General features: G+C 47.2%; 1 protein-coding gene across 1 annotated transcript in view; it reads left to right on the plus strand.

Annotated features, from left to right (window-relative positions):
• The window catches only part of CAMTA1 (calmodulin binding transcription activator 1), a 296954-nt gene that overhangs the window by 82613 nt on the left and 192473 nt on the right, over nucleotides 1-21868 (plus strand). Inside the window, exon 4 of the mRNA XM_075721708.1 lies at nucleotides 10664-10799. Coding sequence (XP_075577823.1) covers nucleotides 10664-10799 — 136 coding nt within the window. The remainder of the gene's footprint in view (nucleotides 1-10663; nucleotides 10800-21868) is intronic.

The raw sequence follows: 21868 nt of genomic DNA on the forward strand, positions 1-21868 counted from the left end.
TTTTGCCGTGTGTTTCCTTACTCTCCTCTCCCCCTAAAATAAGAAGGGTCGGGTGTAGCTTTTCTTTTTCCCTTGGTCAAATAACTCTTCCTTGCTACATTATCCCAAGAATCGAGGGATGCGGGTAGCTGCCCCCAGGCAGCGCCTAACAGCGTCCGGACGTAGGAGCGCTCGGGGCCGAGGGCTCTGCTTGGGCTCCCCCTCGAAGCTCAGGGCAGTTCTTCCCTGACATCTAGGGTTTGAATGAGCTGCTCAGCCTACGAGCTAATTTGGAAGGCATAGGCCCGTGCTCCCAAATCAGTAAGGCGTATTTTTGTACCAGTAAAGCACATCAAGCTACCCGGTGCGCAAAAGTGATTGAAAATAACGGGTAGCCTATAAACTCCCTGGAAATTCCTCTGACCTTGGTAGCAAAACATTTCTTCAGCAGATGTTTATTTTCTTTTTGTAGAAATGTTTATGGTCTCAAGGTACAGGTATCCAAGTCGAGAAGCAGATCTGATAAATGGAGACACAGGAACAAGTCAGGATGATCCAGGATTCTTTGTGGCTTTGTCAATGTGGGATCTGGCAGTGGAGCTGCCTGACTCTTCCATTTCCCTCCTTTGGGAGGTTTTTAATAGTCAATATTGTGGACAGCTCAAAATCATAATGGCACACAGAAATTATTCCCTGCAAAAACACCCCCCACTCTGACTCAGAGTTTGGCTGTTGGGACTTTCACGGCTGCAGTTCCAACTGTGGTGTGCCCTACGGTGTAAGTTGGGGAAGGACCGCATCCAGACGATGCTGTGGAGGGAGACGCAGTGACGAGGGCTCCAGAAAGCAAAGCAGGGTTGGGAGGAAGATGGTCATGTTTTGTGTCAAAAGCACTGATGATACAGACTTTTTTTCCTCTCTGATTTTTTTGATTGGCTCTAAAAATTAGAGAATTGTTAATATGTGAATTAATTATGCTGAGTAACCATGATAAGCAAAGATGCTGGATGAATCTTTCGTGGAGTTTACTCTTTGGCAACAAAGCATACCATTGAGCGTAAATGACAGCAGAGTAAATGCTTACTGAGAAGTCAAATCCTATTATTAGTTGTATTACTATTATTAGTGCTGTTATCACTGTTCCCTATTTACTAGTTGTGTCAAGAACAAGCACAGAGAGCAAAAACATGCAGGATTTTTCAGCGCATTCATAAAAATAGGTCTTAGCACAGGAAAAGTGGTACCGGTCGGAGCTGTTGTTAAAGGGAGATGCCCGCCCCATAGCTGCCCCATTGCTCTGCGTCTCCGCAGCCTGCTGAGGACGTCGGCGAGGAGCATGGGCAAGGGTCTGCTCCCCCGCAGCTGAAGCCGCCGTGCTTGGCTGCGCCGCCGCCGCCTTTGCACCTGGTTGTGTTGTGCCGCAGGGACGTCGCCGTCGGGAAGACGGGTTAGGACAGGCTTTGGTCCTGCCGAAGTCAGCAGAGCCCAAGATGTTTCTTGGTTTAATCTCCATAGCAATGTACCGTGCAAACAGAAGTATCTGGGGGATGCATTTTCATGGCACTGGCGTCCTGATCGCTCATAATTAGCCCCAAGGAGCTGGTTTTGGGGTAAGATTTGTCAATGGGTGTCCCAGCACACACCAAAAAAAACGCTCAGTGCTTTTATAGTGCCTTGTAGCTTGTATTTCAGTCTTCAAAATTCATCCTGATCATACAAAAATGCTTTATTTGGCAGCCTACGGACAGTCCTGTGATGCGGTACAAAAGCCAACTTTGTCCTGCCGCATGCTTGTTCAGTCCTGTTTGTTGGAGCCGTAGGTAATTACTCCCATGGTTAATGAATAGCATTACTTTTATTGATGAACACGGAGGCTACATGCTGGAAAGAGGAGGGAAGGATTAAGTTTTATGGCCTACTGCTGCTATGAAAAGGAGCATCTAGACACCAATTAATGTCCCCTTGATGGGATTAGCCATTGCATTAACTGCAAGTCTGGACAAAATTGCTAATTCTGTTATTTTAGACTTTGACTTCTTAAATATTGTAGATACAAAATAAATTCACTTTCATCTTAAATGCAAGTGACATTTAATTCTAGAGACAAAAAAAATCCAGTGTATTTACATTTTCTTGTGATTTGTATCTCTTCCTATTTAGATAAGAAGACTTCTTCTGAAGTCTTTGTTTCATCTCTGCAGAGTTCAAAGATCAATTCCAAATGTGTAATCTGGAATTCCTTCGGTTGCCGCACTAATAATCTCAACTTTAAGTGAGGACAGCGGGGACTTTAAAGGCAGCAGCCTCTCCCTGCAAGGTGACACGCTACTGGGTCCTCAGCAGACACGGTGAAATCTGAACATCTCTATTAAGTTCTTGTGAGGGGTTTTTCTTTTGGTTGTGGTCCTGCTGAGAGAGGCTGAACATACGCTGGGATTTCTTTTCTTCCAGGGCGAGTGCACATCATTGCCTGAGGGTAAAAGCCAAGCCTTTATTTGGGAGGGGAAAAAAAGGTTTATAAAACCAATTCCTGTGTGATCTGCCAGTGATACAGCTGTGATGGACAAGTTCCCCAAAGTCTGAAAAGGTTTGTCCGTGTAAATATTACTTTAAAACTCTCTGTCTGTATGGAAGAGAGCTATAGGTACCTGTTCGGGCATCCTTCGGATCCGTTACTGGGGTAGCGCGGTGACGCGTTGCCCTCTAACAGCGGTGTTACGGTTGTGCCTCGCCTTTGGGTGACCCCTTCCTTAATGCCGACAAGCGAATCTTGGCCACCTCCTAAACCAACACCGAGCGTCTGGGTGTCTGCTTGGCCAAGGACAGGCTTGCTCCGAAATGCGGGGCTGAGACGTCCTGGTCTCTGGCTGCTCGAGATTCATCTTGCGGTTTTCCATTTGGGCTTTAATCTTCTGATAAGCTGTTGGTACAGTGGAGGGGAAATGTCAAGGTAAATGAAGACTTTGAGAGAGGCATTTCTCGGGGGAGAAATAACTTCTGTCATCGGATTTTTTTTTTTTTTTTCCTGTAAAAACAAGAAATAAGAGATGAGGTGTTTCTGAAATCTAGACGTCAGTCCGGAGCAATCCCAACTGACAGTCCCCGCACATCCCTCCTTGCCCTGCCAGTGAGAGCTGCAATCCAAGGGCTTTAAAGCTGCACACAGTGAAAAAAAAAAAAAGGAGGGGGGGCGGGGGGAGGAGAAATTGGTAGATGGTTACTTGAAATCCATCACGTGGAACATCTGATAGCCCTGGATGGAGCAGAGCTCTGCCCTGGACTGCTGCATGGCGAGGCGTTGGCGTGGATGGGAGGTGCCTGGGGGCACTTGCTCCTGCCGCTTCTCCCCATCCCAAATCCAGCCAGTGCTTCGGCGTGGGTTTTCACTCCTGTCACTGCAAGCTCCGTGCCCCTTTGGACGAACGGGCAGCACGGCGGGATGTTGTGGGTGGCGGGTCTCTGCTGCCGATGAGATGCAGAGGAGACTGATGCTGTCAGGTATGGCCGGGAACTGACCGAACGTGATTTCCAGCGAAGCACAGCAAGTCAGTGACGCAAACTGAATAGATGATGCTTTTAAGCAAATTGTCCGAGTATCAGATGAGGGAATTACGGGCCTGCGTCAGTCTTTTCCGATGTTATTATGTACGCTCTGTGTTATTTTAAAGTGCCCTGTGTTGGCCACACACAATTTTTCTTGGTGTGTTCAAAGAGGTACGTGATTTCCCGTGAGTATCGTATTCTCAGTCCTCTCTCTTTAGTTTAATTAACTTTTGAGAAGAATATTTTGAGGCATGATTTTTTCCCAATACTTGCAGCATATTTCTTATGCCGATAACCCTTTCCGGAGCCACCTCCTCCTTTCCCCTCGCCCCATGCTTGGATTGCAGCCATCTTGGTGGGGCTGTAACCACTTGCGCTGTGGTCAGTGGAGCCCACCGGTGGGCTTTGACCCGTCTCTGCTTCATGAGCTTCCCTACTTCTCCGCTAAGGCATGTGATAAGGGACGGCTGCCTCGACTTTTTTGTAGAATAGGATTCTTCATTATAGTCACCTTGATAGGATTTTGCTTCCTTGTCAGAAATACGAGACAATGCGCAACAAGAGGAGGACAGTGTTTTGCGAGTTCGGAGGCTAAAAAGTAGAAATATCTTGTAGTGTGTAATAGCACCGGCTCCTGACACGGTAGTGTCATGTTGCGTGATGTGTCATGACATAGTAGTGTCACGTTTTGTGACATGTCATGACTTGCATGTTGTTTTACCCCAAATCTGGGAAGCTTCTCCAGACATGCTCAGCTGGAGAGCGATCGCGCTCCTTTTAGGAACTAACACAAAACCGTTGTGGAAGCAAGCGTGGTTAGCCATGACTCCTGCTTTAGCACTTGCTTGGATTAGCTGGGACGCAGGAATGAGCGATGCCGGCATGTCGGACCACCACGTCATCGGTCGGTCCTGCTGTACTCTGGGATGCAAACACGGTACAGTCTGCGAGTTCTTACATGGCTTTGGTTTCCAGCGAGACAGTTCCTCAGAGAAGGGTGTCCTCGTGCTCACTGCTGGCTTGTTTTACACGTGTGGGAGGAGTTAGGGTTCTCGGGATGAAGGCAAATTCAAGGACTTTGTCCTCTTTGTGTTCATGGGGAAACAAGAGAGATGATTCAGTGCAATGATTTATTACAAGGCTCTGTCTCTCTTTCCAGGGCTTCCTCCAAGACTCCAGCTTTTCCCAGCCAGTTTCTGCATCAGTAGGTTGCTCCTCTGGGAGAGTGGAAGTTAATTTCTCATTATTATCATGCATAGATTCAGAAGATGGAAGATAGTCCCCTTTTGCTGTCCCTTGACTCCATGATAACTTGATAGCCAGAGAAAATAAAGCTAACAGTTGCGCAGGATAAAAAATAGTGTAATCAAGACTGTTAGCAGGAGCCATTTCTCAGCGCAGTGCGCGGGAGGGAGGGATGGAGGGGGGGGGCTTCATCACCTACGTGCTGGGGGCGGCCGCTGCTTGTGCACCGGTACAGTACAGATTGTGTCTGGTGCGTGGTGCCCTTCTGCTTTATTGCTTTATTGACTGTCCTTGCCCTCCAGCTCTGGGCGACGGCGTACGCAGGCAGCGCGGAGTGAGAGGCAGCTGCCTGACCGTGGCGTTGGGATCAGCCGGGAGAGGATTTCACCAGCTCTGCCCCGGCAGCCTTTCTCCCCGCTTCGGCGGCCTGCGGCTCGCTGGAACAGGGCTCGTCTCGCTGCCGTGGTGCGGTTTACAAGCGCTTTCTGGGCTGGTGGCAAGCTCGGAGGCTGCTGATGCCTGCTGGCTTTGGCAGGGCCCCCGTGAGCAGCTTCACGCCTAGTTTTGTGATTTTATTGTAGAGAACTGAGCTGCTTTAAATATCTGCCTTGGCAGGGAATTGAAATAAATGTAAGATGATAAAACAAAAAATCAATTTTAGAGCCATGGACCTTCTCGAGGAAGGGTTCCAGCTGATCTTATTCCGTTGTCCTGGGAAAAGAGTCGCTTTTGGCTTTGCAATATTTACAATTCCCTTTCGGCAACCCGAGCTCCCTAGGCAGTAAAACAGAGTTTTCATTAAATGATACATCTGACATTTACCAAATCTTGATGTGACGATTTAGAGGGAACTGGTTGCATTGACCAGCCTCATTAATATTGCGGTAACGTGATTAGAGGAACATCTCGGTTGTTGAGGCCAAAGGGACTTTAGTTTATGAGCGCAGTGGAGAGGCGGATACGAAGCATCAGTTGTCCAAAATACCCTAATCTTAACTTGTTTTCTGTTTACTCCCTCCTTGCATCTGGTTCGTGTTGGTTTAGCTTCTTATTATCCAAGTAAGGGACTTTATAGAAAAGAAACAAAACCTCCTCAGAGCAGGACTTGGAACTAGAGGTAGGTATGCACAGCTGAGCTGCATTTGGTGCCAAATCCAAAAATGGCATTTCTGGAAAATCTTCCCTGGAAATCCCCTGTGTTTCCTGCCGGAACAAGCACTCCATTACCACCTCTCCTTGTGTTACTGGGAGAAACTCCAGTTTATCCGGTGGCCTGGCCTGGTGCTCAGCTGGAGGCGAGCATCCCCAGGAGCCCCGGGGGGCCCCAAGCAAGCTGGCAGGTTCTGAGCCCCATCAGCCGCTGGGTGTGATTGTTCGCTTTGAAAATAAGTCTGAAAATGGAATTTAGTATCTCTTTCCCGGCTGTAGCAGGAACAACTTGGGCAAAAGTAGCTCTTACGCTGTTGTGGCAATTTATGTGAGAGCCGTGGTGGTAAATAACGGGGAGAGGGAGGGAGGCATCTCAAATCTCATCAATACTTAAGACAAAAGGCTTTCTGCTCTGCAATTACTCTTCCTGTCCTTTCCCCTCCTTCCCCCAGGCCGCAAGCAAGAAACCTAAATAGAGATCAGGCAGCTTTTAAATGCCACAGGCTCATAAAAGAGAGGAAATTCAGAGTTTTAACTTTGCTGCGTGCTATTTGGGTCTGTAAGCAAGTAGACCATCCTGCAAGCTCCACACAGTGGGACCAGAAATAATTGCACCGTCTCTGCAAAGAGCCCGGCTGCCCTTGTTTCAGGGCTCAGGCGTTTGCTTCTGCACAGCTTTTGGGGAGACAGACAAGTGACGTGCCCGGCTGCTGGCGCCGAGGGCGGATCCCCGCTGTCACACCTGGGCTCAGGGGGATTGGGGGGGGGGGGGGTGTGGAGTTGGAGGACAGGGTGCACATCTCTGCCTATGGAGCAGCAGCAGCGGTGGCTGTTGCGAAGGTTTGCTTGTTGGTGTTCCCAGCCTAAATTAAATGCAGTGATTTACTGTACACGAGCAAGGCAGGCAAAGTGCTCCGCTGCTGGCGGGGGGGAATGTCACGTTTTAAGATTGCTCCGTCCGCCTGTTCCCAGTCCTTTTCCTTTTGCTTGCTGCCTTTTTTTGTAAGAGACACAAACCCTTTCTTGTCTCATTGCACACAAATTTATTCTGAGTGGAGGGGGAGATGCTGTTGACCTTTCTGCATTACCTTGGGGAATCAGCTGGAGTGAGTAAGCGGAGTAGCCCGGTGTCTGATGTAGAGCAAATACAGGTGAGGCAACCTGCTGGGAGATCGTGCTGCCATTTCACGGCCATGAGTCTAGTTTTTGTCATACACGATGCAAAACTGGGCTGTGGCCATCCCCACCGGGGAGGGACGAGGCGGGGGGCACGTGGTGGCCAGGCTCTGCGAGGGTCCGCCGGCCCCTCCGGCAGCCCCAACACCTCACGCCACAAGCGCAAACAGGCTCCTCGGTGGGTTTAGATCCTTCTGGCTTGCTTGCTTTCAGCTGTACTGTAATATTAAAATACTATTTTATTATTTTCCATTTAGTCCTGCATTAATGAAAAGAGCACTGTGTAGCTGCAGAGTAGTAGCTAGTCAAATCAAATTGCCGTTAATGTTCCCGTGCTTGTTGTTATTGCCGCAGTTCCAGGTGGAGTTTAATACAGAGGAAGACGATTGCTTTCCGTGTCTGATGACACGCAGGCAAGCCGACCTTGCCTTGGCTGCAGGCTTCCTAAAAACGCGCCCGCAGGAGCCGGTAGGGAATTGCAGTCCCAGGGCAGCCCATGCTCAGGCGTGCAGTTTTGTCCCCCGCTTCTGCAAAGGTATGAATGAAATCCCCGGATTCGTGCTGAGCAGCGAAACCTTCAGGGGAGATCTGGGTTGGAGTCGCATCCATCATGCGTCCTGGGAATCCCCGGCAGAACTCATCTGCCGACTCCTCCTGCAGGCATCACTTTGGTGCTCTTGGATGTGCCTGCGTGCCAGAGAGAAGCACAGGAGACCTTCTCTCTCCGTTCGTTCGTACAGCAAGAGAAATATAATAGCAATGTATATCAGGTTAAAATTGCCTCTCATTTTATGAAGATACCTTTAAAAACCAGGCGCTTTCTACGTGCCTTAAAGCAACTGGATACGCTCTTCTTAAAATCAACAACTGCTCCAGAGATCCTTAAGAGATTTCATTTCATTGTGTTTATTTTGTATAAATCTCGTTAACTGTTTTCCAGTGACCTCTTAGCGTGTTCTTTTTTCATCGCAGAAATAAGCCAACAAAAACCGGATTCCAGCCTTGCAGAACAGCAGCGAGGTTGCAGAGCTCAGCTCTGAGGTCCCTTCACACGCACGCTCTTGTGACGCTGAACGTGAGAAAAGCAGTATTTCACTTGCATCAAAAACCTTTCGGGTCCTTCGAGTGCATGTTTTCCGAAAAGCCGCGTGCGCGAGTGCTGAGGCACTAGGCAGGAGCTAAGTCCCCGCGCCGTCTTTTCGTGACTTGCCCTCAGTGTGCAGGTAGCTTGTTGTAAGCCATAGGGCACGTCTCCGCGACAGGGGGAAGTCTTTGATGTTTTGAAAAGGGTTTGAGCTGACGTGCAGTGACTGGAGGTTTATAGAATAAACACCGAAATAAGATGTGTAATACCCCCCCGAATTAATCCCGCGCTATCTCCGACACTGTCCAATAGCCGCCGTGGCTGCGCTGACACCCAAGTGTTGATTTCCAGGGCGACGCGTAGGAGTGGAGAGGACGAGCAGCCTCAGCGGGCCCTCGGGTCTGCGCTGCTGCGGCACGGCGGGCAAGAGCAGGAGGAGGGGGCCCTGTCTTGGGGGAACAGAGCTTGGTTTCTGGTCACAGGGAATAAATGCTTGTGGGTATGGGGGGGTGGAGAAAAAAATCTATAATTTCTGTTTTAGTAAAAAAATGTGCCTGTAATCACTTGACGATCATTTTGGTCTTGCAAATGTACGTGGAAATAGAAGGTCTGCTTTCATACTAAAAGAGACTTTGTGCGGTTTCCGTCCGCATGCATTAAATTTGTGATGTGCTCGTGTGTCCCGCAGGGCAGATGCTGAGCGTAAATCGGGCAGGGCATCCTTTGGCATGTACCCAAAGATGCGTACTTGCGTGCAAAGATGAGGGAAAAGGATGGGTTTCTGGTGGCAGATCCCGTGATCGCTGATGGTGTTTGTTTTGACGGAGGAAGGGCGTTGCATTGGTTGATGTAGGTGATTTCAGCTGGCCGGTGGTAGACAACCATCATGAGCTTGTTTTCCTCAGTAGCAAGGTGCCTTTACGCACTTAATGGAGCGTTGGGATGAGTTACTCTGTAATTAACAGCTTTTACATCAATGTTACTGCCCTATTATTACGTGATAAACACGGGTGAAGGCGGTTGTCTTCAGACGGAGTATTTTGTTAGAGAAAAATGAGAAGAGGGTACCTGCAGAAGCTTGTTCTTGCACTTATTTCATGGCGTCATGCTGTTCGAAACATAGAAGCGGGAGGGAAGGAGGATGCTTTTCCAGCTGGGCCAGGCACTGATTTTTGCGCCTTTGGCATGGCTCTGAAATCACAAGCCAATATTGCATGAACACAAACCGCTTAATTTGGCTTATTTATTTAAAGAGCTTCCTTGCGTCGGCTGGCCTTGAAAATATTCGGTGGGTTTTTTAGCAGTTCCAGGTATTGCTTTGCTCCGTCCAGAAACACCTGGCTGCTAATGTCCAGAAAGTCCAGGGGTGTGAGGAGCAACGAGAAGTCTGGACTGGATGGGGCTGGGGGGATCCTCTCTCTTGAAAGGCTTCTTGCTGTTAATTTGATTTGTTTGTACAAGTTCGGGTGCTTTACTTCATGAAAAGGCTCCAGCTAAAGCTCTCCTGTGAAAGTTGTTTATTGCTGCTGCTGCTAATGTCGTTGTTTTTCTTTCTGTTCTTGGTGTCCTAAAGCCAAATTACTGTGACTAATGCACCACTGTAAATGTCTGCAGCATCCACAGCACTGCTGCCTGCGTGGGATGCATGCTGTCTCTGCAGCAATGTGTCGGGGGGTTTTTTATTTTTTATTTTTTAGTATCACAGCAGAAATGCCCCTGTTGCGTACTGGCTTAGCAGAGGGCAAAACATTTCTGTGAAATACTGTCATACGCCAAAAAGACGTTGACTCCTGTCTGTTGGGCAAGCGTCAACGTGCCTCTATTGATATTCTAAAGCATCAACGTGGTTTCTAAGCAGAAAATGTTTTCACGTGTCTTTGGAGTCACGGAGGTGCTCGAAAGAGAGAAAGTTATTCCATGTTTAACACTGATCTAAGCAGGAACAGCAAAATCAATGTATAAGCTAATGCTTTTTTTCTTCACTTCTCTTTTGCTTGTTTATTGCCTTTTTAAGCCAACATCCGCACTCTGGTTCTGCGTTAGAGGTGGTTGTTATCTAATCCTGCCGATGAGTTAAAAAGAGAGGGATTGGCTATAATAAAATAATAACAATCCTTTCTTTTTTTCGTTACCCTTTCTTTCCTTCTAATTTTCAGTATGTAGCTGAGCCCAATCATAATATATCCTGTGAAAACGCTGGCTGTTTTATGATAAGATTTCCTTTTCTTTTTTTTTAAAAAAAAAAAAACCTCTCACTGGCACACTTACTTCGTTAGGTACAAGATTCTCAAGTAAAATTTTGCAGATTGCAAAACATCCGTTAATCCTGTCAATGGCAAAAAAAGGTGAAAATTTATATTATGCCAGATACAGAATATCGCTTTTCTGTAGAGACTTTTGCTGGTCTGTAGTACATTGCTTCATAAACGCTCTTAAGGTGTTGGGGTTTTTTTCATAATGTAACCCAAAACTGTTTCTTGTTTTCAGACCACAGAATGGTTCTATGATCCTGTACAATAGGAAGAAGGTGAAATACAGGAAAGATGGATATTGCTGGAAAAAAAGGAAAGATGGGAAAACCACCAGAGAGGATCACATGAAACTGAAAGTCCAAGGAGTGGAGGTAGGGGAACGGAGCGGGGTGGCTTTGGGTGGTAGGTGGGCTGGGAAGCAACGGCTCCTCAGACACGTGAAGTCGTCCACATGTTCAGAAAAATATTTATATTTGCTGAATTCCAGCTCTGCCCCCCTCAGCCCCCCAAAAATATACGCTTTTTACTACTTTGAGCAAAATTTGCCCGTAGCTTCGCCGTCTGATTGTGTTACTGCTCTCTGGTTGTCATGAGGTTGTGCAGCTGCAGAAAGACACTGAAGCGTCGTCACGCCGAGCGTCTTTGGGTAGAATACGTGCTTTTTGTGACAGGTACTTCGCAAGGCTCGCCAGACGTCTCAGGGTGGGCTGCTAAGCTTTTTTTTTTACTGTGTAAGCTCTGTGTGTATATGGTTTGATCCTCACAAAATACCAGCTAGTTTTTGGTAGCAATTGCCGTAATTTTCCATATGCTTATTAAGTGTTGGTCTTACGGAATGCAGAAGTAGAGTTTCTGCTGAATTTAGACCAGAATCGCACTCTGCTTTGAGGCATGTTTTGAAGGAGGCCGTTGCCCTACTGATGGTATTGAGCCATTCAAAGAAATTCAGATGGATGATTTCACCTGACACAGTATTTCTGGAATAAGCCTGTTTGCTCTAAAATACGTCGTTGTTCGACACAACTGTCCTTTCTTTGACTCCATCCGTGTGAGGAAAGAGCTACTCGATGGCACTGGTCACTTCTGATGTTAAAGGTCTGCACAGGTGTGGATAAGAAGTATGTTTATTTAACTTTTTCTTTTATATTTTATTAAATGGGAATTACATTTTCTGATAGTAGAAGTCCAACTGCAGAGCTTTGCCTGGGTTAGTTCCTAAGGCACGGGGGCTGTATTCCTTGCATTTTATACTGAACTTCAGGCCAAAATGGTGAAAGGGTGTTAAAACACGTAATTGTAGCATTTAGCTGTGTCATCAAGAAGTACTCTGATTTCGGCAAATGAATAGCCAAGCCGTAAGGGTATATATTTGTATAAGCTGTATTGATTTCTGCAGTTAATAGACTGCGTGCGTCGCTACGGATAGGAAGCCGCGCCTGGTTAGGCGGGCACAGCACGGCACAAGTTGCAGCGTTTGGAATCATTGGTGTTGTCCAGCGACAGTCAAAGCTTCACCCGTCTCTCGAGGCTTTCGGGCTGGACTTTGGGCTAAGCCGGGCGTTCCGACCTCACCCCCAGGCCCGTCCTGGCAGATGTTTCACATGGAATTAACCTTTCTCACATCCAGGTGACGAGCACCCTGCGCTCCCCAGCGTGCCTCCGGGAGCTGTTTTTTGACACCTCTGGGGGTTTTTTGACACCTGCGTGGTGTTACCGAATTCAGCGCGGGGGATTGGAAGCGGCCGAGCGCCTGGGATACATCTTGTGCTCCAGCTTCCTTCTGGGTGATTTGTCATTCTTGCGTTCTGTCTGCTTTAATGAGGTTTTTGGGTTTAAAATAGTATTAAATGGATTGCATTATATTACACCAGAGAGGCATAACTCTGTTCCATAATTTTTGCATTCAATAACAATGTTTTATTATGACAAGCCAAAAAAAAAAAGTCAGCATAAGAGAAATTGCGCGTTGGTTTTGTTTCGGGTTTGCAGAGCATGATTTAATTAACTTCTGTGAAGCTTAACAATGCAGCATACCAAAACCTGCCCTGCAAGCCGTACCTGAAGGAGGGGAGTGGTGGCCATCGGCTACCACATGCGCACGTGATTAAATAAATACTTTCTGACGTTTTTTTCAAAGATGAAGTGATCAACCCCTAGAGTGCCTGAGCCCGTGGATGCGCGTGGCGATCACGTTTAACGCAAATAGCACCGCGCTGAACCCAGTAATTTCTATTTTACTGAAGTATGTCTTCTGGAAAGTAACACATCTGAAATTGGATGTATCGGGAGCTGGAGAACGCACAGCTCTCAGGGTTTCTTCCTGTGGCTGATCATATTCGCCACTTAAGAAAATAAGCATCTAAGTGCTTGCTTTGTGATTTGGATGTGCCGGGGTTTGGCCATTCATTCCTACCTCTTTCTCCAGCTCGAGAGCCCTTCAGTGCCTGATGCTTTATCTCCAGGAAGGTGCTCAGGCCCTCGCACCAGCTCGGCTGCGAAGCCTGGCAGAGCCCGCTCTGAGCACCCCGGCTTTGGCAGGTGCGGGACGTGGCCGGTGTCAGGGTCGATAGGTCTTGCAGCAGCTAAAGCCATGTCCGAGCGCAAACCTGGCTCCTGAGCCCACACTGTGAGCAGCTAATGGCGATTTTTACTGGGCTCAAAACTGGAGGAACGCAAGTTGTACATAAATCTATGTGTTAAGTAGCACTAAGGGTGTATCGAAATCCAGACTGATCGTCTAAGCGTTGAAAAGAAATTAGTATTTTTTCCCCCAGGTATCAGAGCATGCAAAGGAACCGACGATTCAAGTCGTAGTAATTTATTTATGGAAAGACAGAAGAAAAGAAACCAACGGGACCAGGCAAATAGAGATTTGGGTCTGAAAGTCAACTCCCATATAAATCTGGGTCTCGAAGGGTTGGGTCCGCCATAGAAACATCTCTTGTACCGAGTGTGCCTGAAAGCATGTCTGAGTTTTCCAAAGGCTGTAGGAAAACCCTCCGCACTCTGCTGCGCCGTCCCCTCGCTGACCTGCCCTAATGCCCCCGTGCCGCCCCATCTCGCTGACCGGGCGGCATCTCAGTGATTGCTGCCGGTCTCCGTTCTGAACAATGCAGAAAAAGTTCACCTTCTTGACCTCTAAGTGTTGATCGGGCAGAATTACGTGGTTTTTGCTCGGGCAGAATTACGTGGTTTTAACCCTCTTAATTAACGACTCAATTGGTACACCACGCTACTCACGGAAGCGTTATGGGTTTACGTGTCTGATACCATCCTAATGGGAAGTGATGTTCTTTACTTGGACACATAGGCAACAGATTTAAAATAATAAAAAAGGCTTTTTTTGAAGTTGGAGTGATGCTGTAGGTAACCACATTGCGGTTTAACAGGGCATGAAATAACTGTCTGCCTTGTGGCACTGCCAGATCATCTCAGCGGCTCTCGCAGCCAGAAGATAAATAGGTATCATCGTCGCACTGATGGAAAAATACTTGCAAAGCCGACAGCCAAGAGCATCGATAGCATCCAAACACAGCTTTGGAAACTGCAAGTAATAGGCAAGAAGGAGAAACACGTTGGCCCGTGAAACTAGTGACCAGCCAATTCTGAAAAGGGATTTGTGTTAGTAGATTTAATAATTAATTACTTCCCGAGTGTCATCAGCGTGACGGCTCCTGCATCTCTCCAAGTTTTGGGTGAGGAAAAAAAATGCATTTTGAAACAAAAAGTTTACACCAGATACTTGGGGATGTTGGTGTCTATCAGTGCAGAAGGATTAGTGAGCGTGGACAATGCAGCTAAAGCCAATTTAGGACATAAATAAGGAATAAACTAATGTAAATAGGAATACACTAATTAGAATAAATAAGGAATAAGAGGAATAAACTAATTAACCAAGCGGATGTTAAATGATAACTGCGTGAAACGCTCAAGCTATTGTCTTGGTTAGCGTCACTGTGCATGAGGGGTTTGCATATTACATATTAATCTGATGCACAGCCCCGTTAGAAATCGCTGGATAAGCCAGAAAGGAGAAGTTAATTTGGCCTTTCCTTTAATATACCTCTTTGTGCGATTCTTCGTGGAATCCATTAAAAAAATCTCCTGTCCGTGATCCTTTTTAAAATTCTAATTAATTAGGATCCCTGGTGATGTGTTCCTAATCAACTCACATAATTAAAAATTTCAACTAATAAATAATAGTAAGGGGAGTGTTGAAATAGCTTTAACAGCATTCCGGACTGGTGCTGCTCCGACCGTACAGACGCTTGGCTCAGCTGATGCCTTTGCATCCTGTGCATGAACCTTTCCAGGTGCCTATAAATGGCGCGTTCACGTGAATGCACAGTAAACCGCTGCTAAAGTTACGATGAGGTCAGATTTCCTATAGTACATTTCCCTCTTGTCCTCTGTGTTCGGGAAGGTCGGTGCCAATTCTGTTGCTCTTTATTGAGGATATTTTGGTCTCTCCAAAGCCCAGTGCCTGACGAGGAGTGAGGAAGCTCTGCAGTCTCCCAGACCCGGGGCAGAGCCGTGCCCTGCAGAGTGCAGAGCCCCTCTCCGAGCACGAGCAGTGCTGCCTGTGATGCGACTTTGCCCAAGTACTGGCAGGAGCCCGATGCTCCGCAAAGCCCGATGGCCTTAGCAGCAGCAGCAGCAGCATCCATCAGTGGGAACGCTCCCGCTCCGGGCTGGGGTGGCAGAGGGAGCGGCGCTGCCGCGGAGCGGTGACCGCCGGCGGCCCCGCCTCGCCAGGGAGGGTGCGTCGTCGGCGTCGATTTGGTCTGACACCGCTGATTCAGACCGGAGAGATCAGAGGACAAGATGACTGCGTCGGAGATCATATATTTGAAATCTCTTGTTCTCTCATATATAGATGTATGTTATCTCAGTACGATATGATAATCTTCATGACTTCCTTAGAAAAGGGTAAAACTTGATTTAAGTCTTATTAAGAGAGAAACTCCCTTGTGGAGATGGAGATGCAGAGTATCAATTTTGTATGCGGGACTTGTATTTAATTATTATCATAACAGTCCCTTAACACTATTACAGATTAGTCCGCGAGGACAGGAATGGAAATTTTTGATTATTCAGTTTCTGCATAAACCCTGCGCCATCGCCATCAAAACTTTGCCAAAGGTTTCTTTGGCGTTTGGGTCTGGAAACGCGGCGTACCTAAGCTTGGCGCTGCGCAGGCTGTACGGCCTGGGCGGTAATAGCCTCGTTTACTCTTACAGCTTGCGAGCTGGGAATACGCGCGAAGAACAAGATGACTTTTCCTTTTAGTAAATGACCAAATGGGCTTTTCTGTATTATGTAAAATAACCCATCATGGAATATTAAACTGCAAAATGTTTTTACATCTCTCAATTCCCTGCTATTGTCGGTGAAATTTACTTGTAAGCTATTACTGGAGGGTGAAAGCAACTTCTGAGATCGCATGCTCAAGCAGCACTAATCTGGAGAACTATTCCTAGGACAGTCTGATCCGATTCGCTTTAATTTACATGGGCTTTGCTCGCCCTCGGAGGTGAGCTGTGTAGTTTGCAAACTAATTAGGATTGCATTGTTCAGTCGGGCTGCGTAATGCATTCCAGAGAAATACTGCGGAATGGCTTTGGAGGAGAAATGAGAGTTTAATGGGAACGGCTTTCTGAAAACATGACGCACACGTGTGCATACATTAACACAAACAAGCATAGCTCTGAAAGCAAAGGAGAAAAACTGCTCAAGGAGGAGTGACAGTTTTTATACAAATCTATTCTCTATCATTGCTACTAAGAGTACTTTCCTTACATCCCTCCTAATATTTGACTTTTGCCATTTCTAGCCAGCCTCTCCCTTAATCTCCCGTAACTCATTAGAGCGCAGAGACTCCAACAAGATCTCCCCGTCTTCGCCGTGGCGAGCGCATCTCTACAGTGGACGCAATGGGCAGATGCTCTTACAGAAATGCGGAAGGTGTGGACTCCTCCCAAGCTGTGGTGGGATTTTATTCCATTCCCTGTTCTAGGTGGTGTTTACGGCATCCAGGACGTAGGGTTTTGCTGGCATCTCAGTGATTCGTGTGTCTGTGGCAGTCCTCGGGAAATCGGAGAGTTGGTTTACTGTTTCTGAAGGGGAATATGGATTATCATTAAATCTGGAATGGGTCTCCTGAGAGTCTCCTCTGAAGGGAACATACGTATCAATAATTCGTTTTCTATATCGGGATCCTAATGTATTCACTTGCAGGAGCATAAATTCACAGCAAGTGGTCGTGGGTTTTGGCATCTTCTCCTAACACCCTATACATCTTGAGGAGATTTTATTCTTCAACAGACCTGTAACGTACCTAATTCTTTAATTGTCGTAGCTTATTTTGCGCCGTATAACTTCAGCAATAAAAGCTTTCTTAGTATCTGGGTGTCTCAGAATGAAGGTTCAGCTGAGACTGGGGCCACCAGCTCGCGTGCAATGTTGGAGGAGATGCTCTGGCCACGTCTGCCGCAGTCAGGATCACGTCGGCTTGGAGCCTTGCCTCGGCAGGGAAATGGACGCGCCGCTTGGCATTTCAGCAGGCGGGTGCGTGCAGGAATTGTTTATTCAGAGACATGCTATTAAGCATTTGGATTTATTTCCTGCATGGACTAACTCGTACCAAGCCACCGGTGCGTTGCTGTGCAACGCTCTAGGAAAATGCGTCTTTGGGAGAGAACTTTTAGAGTTGAAATGCTCCAAACTCACCGCTCACGAAGCAGGTTAGCGGCATTACTACTACTGGGCAGCACACTGTGAGGGGAAAATAGATAACGGGTAGCATGAAATGTCAGCAGCTTAAGGCAGCTGTCCTCGGGATGCTTTTGCTCCGACAGAATGAACTTGTGCGTGGGATCACGGAGATCAGGGGACCGCTGGCTCAGCACGGTCCCACGGGCGATGCCAGCGTGGTCGGGGGAAGAAAGAGGGCCCACGTTATTTCTCATTACGCCAGCACACGCAAAGCTGTCCTAATCGCAGCTCTTGCAAAGCAACTTGAGCCCATGCTTGGTTTTAAGTACTGTGTGCTGATATTTCTATTTGGTCAAAAGTCCGAAGGACTTTCTCGATTTAGCAGGGGGTGAGTGGATGGAAACACAGCTGCAGGGTGCTTTTGCTCCCGTGCTTGTCCCCGTTCTTCAGTGAAGTACCTGTGTAAGGGCCGTGCTGGGCTGGACGCCTCCCTGCCGGGAATCCCTGTCCCCATCTCGTTCCTTAGCGCGTGCCATGCAGGGAGCTCCGGAGAAGGGGTTTGCTCTAACAGGTGAGTGAATATTTGTGGGAAAATTATTAAATCTTGAGATGCTGTGATACGGCCTTTACGCTACATTTCGTTCACTCTCTCAGCCTGGTAGCGTCAGTCCAGAATAACTAAATACCGTCTACCAGATGAAAGTGTTTTACTTATGGATCATCACTCTGTCTATGAAGTTGGGTTACTGGGAGGCTTCCAGATGGAGACCCTCAGTAAACGGGGGGAGCCTTAGACCGAAAGAAATGAATATAAATTCACCACGAAATGAAGAGTCTGTTCCTTATTCCTCCTTTTGCAAATAGTCTTTCCAGTGACATGTTGGTAACGGACTGAATTATAGCAAAAGCAGGAACGGAGGAGAGCTGTGGGGCAGCAAGAACAGTCGTTACATTTACGTTAACTGATGTAACGCCAAGCAACTGTTTTTACGCTCTATTAGTTCACGCGTCATTTTGGACATGAACCGGAATGGAAAACTCTTTTGGTTTTGCATGATCAAGGGAGAAAAGGTGGACTAAAAGGATTAAATTGCTTTCTCAGGCTTTTTCACCTTGCATTTCATTCCTTCCACCATTAGTTTTGTGTGACTACAGTGGGGTAAGGGATCCTTACCCTTCCTGATCTGCTTTTAATGAAAGACAGCTTTTAAAACAATGAATTGAACTTTGTTTTTTGGAAACAATTTGCTTCACGGCAACAACTGAGGGTTTTGCATAAACATTACGAAGCAAAGCTAAGAGCAAGAGCTTTTGGGATTGTGGCTCAGCTTGAGCATGTTTGTGTTGAATTTCAGTGAACGATAAATGGTGTGGTGGGTTCAGCGCTTGCAAATGTTGAAGCAGCAAAGGGTACTTGTAGGGCAGGCTTGGCTTATTGGCCTTCATTATCCCCGTGGTTTAAATGCTGTTATGGTAGCGTTAAGCCTTGCACGGAGCTACTGCTTGTATTCCAGCTAGTATATTTTGAACACGGTGGAAAAAATAATCTGTGGGCTTTTTAATACAGTTTAGCAAACAAGAATCTTTGTTGCAGTACATTTAAAAAAAAATCAGTGATCTTTTGACTTCACAAGTCATCTTGAAATACATCGGAGAAGCACAGCAAAGACACTTAGATTAGTTATGAGGCTTGTGAAGTTTCTGAAATAAGATGCCAAATGGCTATACCCAGTTACAGAGCATGGTATCGCTTTATCCAGTAACTGAAGGTTGGTGAAAATAGCAGGCTGAGAAATGGGGGCCAAATGATATATAGTGTGGGTGCGGTGTAGTAGCGGGTGAGGAGCCTTCAAAGCCAGCCAGAAATGATGGGAGGGTTCTTTTGAGTGTACGTGGGGGTCGGGACCCCTTTTTGGGTGATGGGCAGGCGGCCCGTAGGCAAGTTCTGCCCAAGTCAAGGGCAACCGTCCCTTCAACGCAAGGCAACAGGTTTGCAGTAGTGGCTCAGGTAATTGCTTTGTAATTGACTGCATCGCCTTTTTTTCCCCCGGTTAATAAATAGCGTGAATAAAGCTGAGCCACATGTGGTGGGATTGTAATTCAAATCCCATTCACTAAAGTCTGAACATTTTTCATTTAGCGTGTAAAGGCAGTTTCGATGTAAATTATTCCAAAAGGATCTCTGTGGACTAATGACATTAGCGTCTAGATAGATTGAAATTGTTTGAGTAATTGATGCTGCAACTGCACCACGACCTGGGGGGGAAAAGAGGAGGAAGCCGGTGACGTGAGTTTTTGCACACTTCTGTGTTGAGGAGGAATTGGGAGGCTGAATATTCTGGATGGGTCTAAAGAAACGGGGTGACAAGCAGCAGCCCCTGCCCCGGGCTCCACGCCTCGGCATGGGTGTTATTCCAGTTTCTCCATCATCCTCTCGATTCGCCTGCAGAGCAGTGGTAGACATCGTACTCCTTTCCGGTGCCCCCCCAAAACAAAACAAACAGAAAAATTTCATATATACATATACATTATTTAGTCGTCTTTCTTTAATAAAAGGTTAGAACAAGCGTGCGGATACAAAGCAAGCTAATGGGCACCCCTGGACCCCCTCTGAAACGTGGGGTTTGTGTCACCGCAAAGGCTGCACTGCACAAATATGCATTGACGTTTATATTGACTATTTCAGTTTAGAGAAATTCGAAATTAAATATATTTTCTGCCAGCTCTGTGGGAAAATCCATTTACGAAAACAAAATCCAATAGGCGATCTAAAGATTGGTGGCCAGAAATGAAATATTTTGAGAATAAAATATATGGAGATTGGATTGCTGGATCTGTGGTCTCGGTTTAACGTGCCGGGGCCGGGAGATGGGAGTGGAGGTTTATTGGTCCGAACTTTATCCCAGCGTTTTCAATTTAGATGAGAAAGTTGACAGCAAAACAAAATAAATGTAAATACTTTTTGGACCAGAGACAGTGGTGTGCATGTACTTTTTTGACCACGTGGTTGTCTTTCTGTGCACGCGTGGAGAAAGGGTAACTCCAGACTGAAGTATTTTACCCCAGGTCGCTCATCATGCGGGTCCTAGAGTGTTTTAAATGGAGTGCAGCGCGGCAAGGTAAAATCGTTGCCATTCCTCGCAAGATTAAGAGGTTTCCTGTTTCTGTAGGGATCCCTGCGATTGCATGGAGGATCCAGATGCTGAAGCAGCATGCGCCTTGTAATCTTGTAATTGCAATGTGGGCTGTGACGGAGATAAGGACTTCCACCGGAAATGAGGAGCCTCAGTGTCTCTGCGTTACGTGCCTGGGTTTTAATGTGTTTGTATTTATTTATTTCATGCTGTGTCAGAAAGGAAGGAGAATCTCATTTGCTGTATTGCTGCTAATTTTGCATGCGTCAGAGATGCGTCAGACATTTTAGTTTCCTGAGTTCCGGTTGGAAAGAGGGATATCGCTTACGAAAGTGTACGCGGGGAGGGGAAGCAGTACGGGCGGAGTTGCGTCAAGGGTCTGAAGGCGCTGGAGTTCCTAAACAGAATCTGGTATTGTCCCCAAAAGGCAGGACGGACGCAAAAGCTGGCAACGTAGGATTTCAGAGTGGGCCCCTGTCCTGCACACGTGCACGTTTCAATGGCCACCGCTTTGTGGGGTATTATTTACTCGCCCTTTTTATCGGCGAGAGATAAGAATTAATTAGCCAGTGTTTGTACAACTCTTTGGAAATATAAAGCATTAATTGCATACTAATACTGTCTTGTCAGAAACAGAAGGGAGGCGCGGTGCAGAGGAGCGGGGCTGCGGCGGCCCGGGAACACCGTCGGCAGAGGGTTCGCCTGCCCTCGCCCCGTTCCCGCTCGGCTTCCCCACCCCGCGCATGAAGCCGTTGCCTTGGCGGGGGCAGCAGGCGCACGCTGGCAGCGGTGGTTGCGGTGGTTCGCTTGTGCGTGCCAGTGCCCCTTGCACACGCTCTGGGTCGTAGTCACAGTCTGCGGGAAGTGCGTGTACCCGCTCTTCATGACAGAGTTGCGTGAACAAAGTCTGGGGAACTGAAATCCTCCGGGCTCCGGGTGGGATGCTGTAACCGCGCCTGGACGCCGTGCGTCTGTGAGCCGCAGATGGTGAGAGTTGTACTTACTGGGTCAGCTTGATGCTTTGTCGGGGCTTTATAGATAGTCTCACTTGGGGTGCCAACTGTTTGCAAAATAAAAAAGGTGTCTGAACAAGCTCCTGGAAAATAACCTTATTGCCAAAAAAAACCAACCAAAACCCACCACCAAAAAACAAACAAGCAAACAAAACCAAAACCCAACCAACCAAAAAAAAAAAACCAAGACGAAAAGCAGGCAAGCATCTCAAGCAAAAGGGCACTAATGAGATGTTGGCCCCTGCTAACGTAGTGGAGATAATGGCTGGTGATGGGATGGAGCTGACAGGAACAAGATCGCTGCCATTCGCTGGAGATGCCAGGTCTGAAACCGTGGTACAGCCAGCCACGGAACAAACCGAATACTCTTGTTTCCTAGAATAAATAACTGATGTTCTCCGGGGGACTCCGGTGAGCTCAGGTGGTTCGGCGCTTTCCAGGAGACACACAGCACCCTGTGGGATAAGCTCGTAGCCAAAGCTGAGACAAGTTAGTTACCCAAACCTCAAGGAATTAGTTTGAAACAGGAGCCATTCTGTGTCTGCCACAGGTCAAATTAAAATAAAAAAATCATAGGGA

Source organism: Pelecanus crispus, chromosome 15, assembly GCF_030463565.1.
Source record: "Pelecanus crispus isolate bPelCri1 chromosome 15, bPelCri1.pri, whole genome shotgun sequence".
Classification (NCBI taxonomy): domain Eukaryota; kingdom Metazoa; phylum Chordata; class Aves; order Pelecaniformes; family Pelecanidae; genus Pelecanus; species Pelecanus crispus.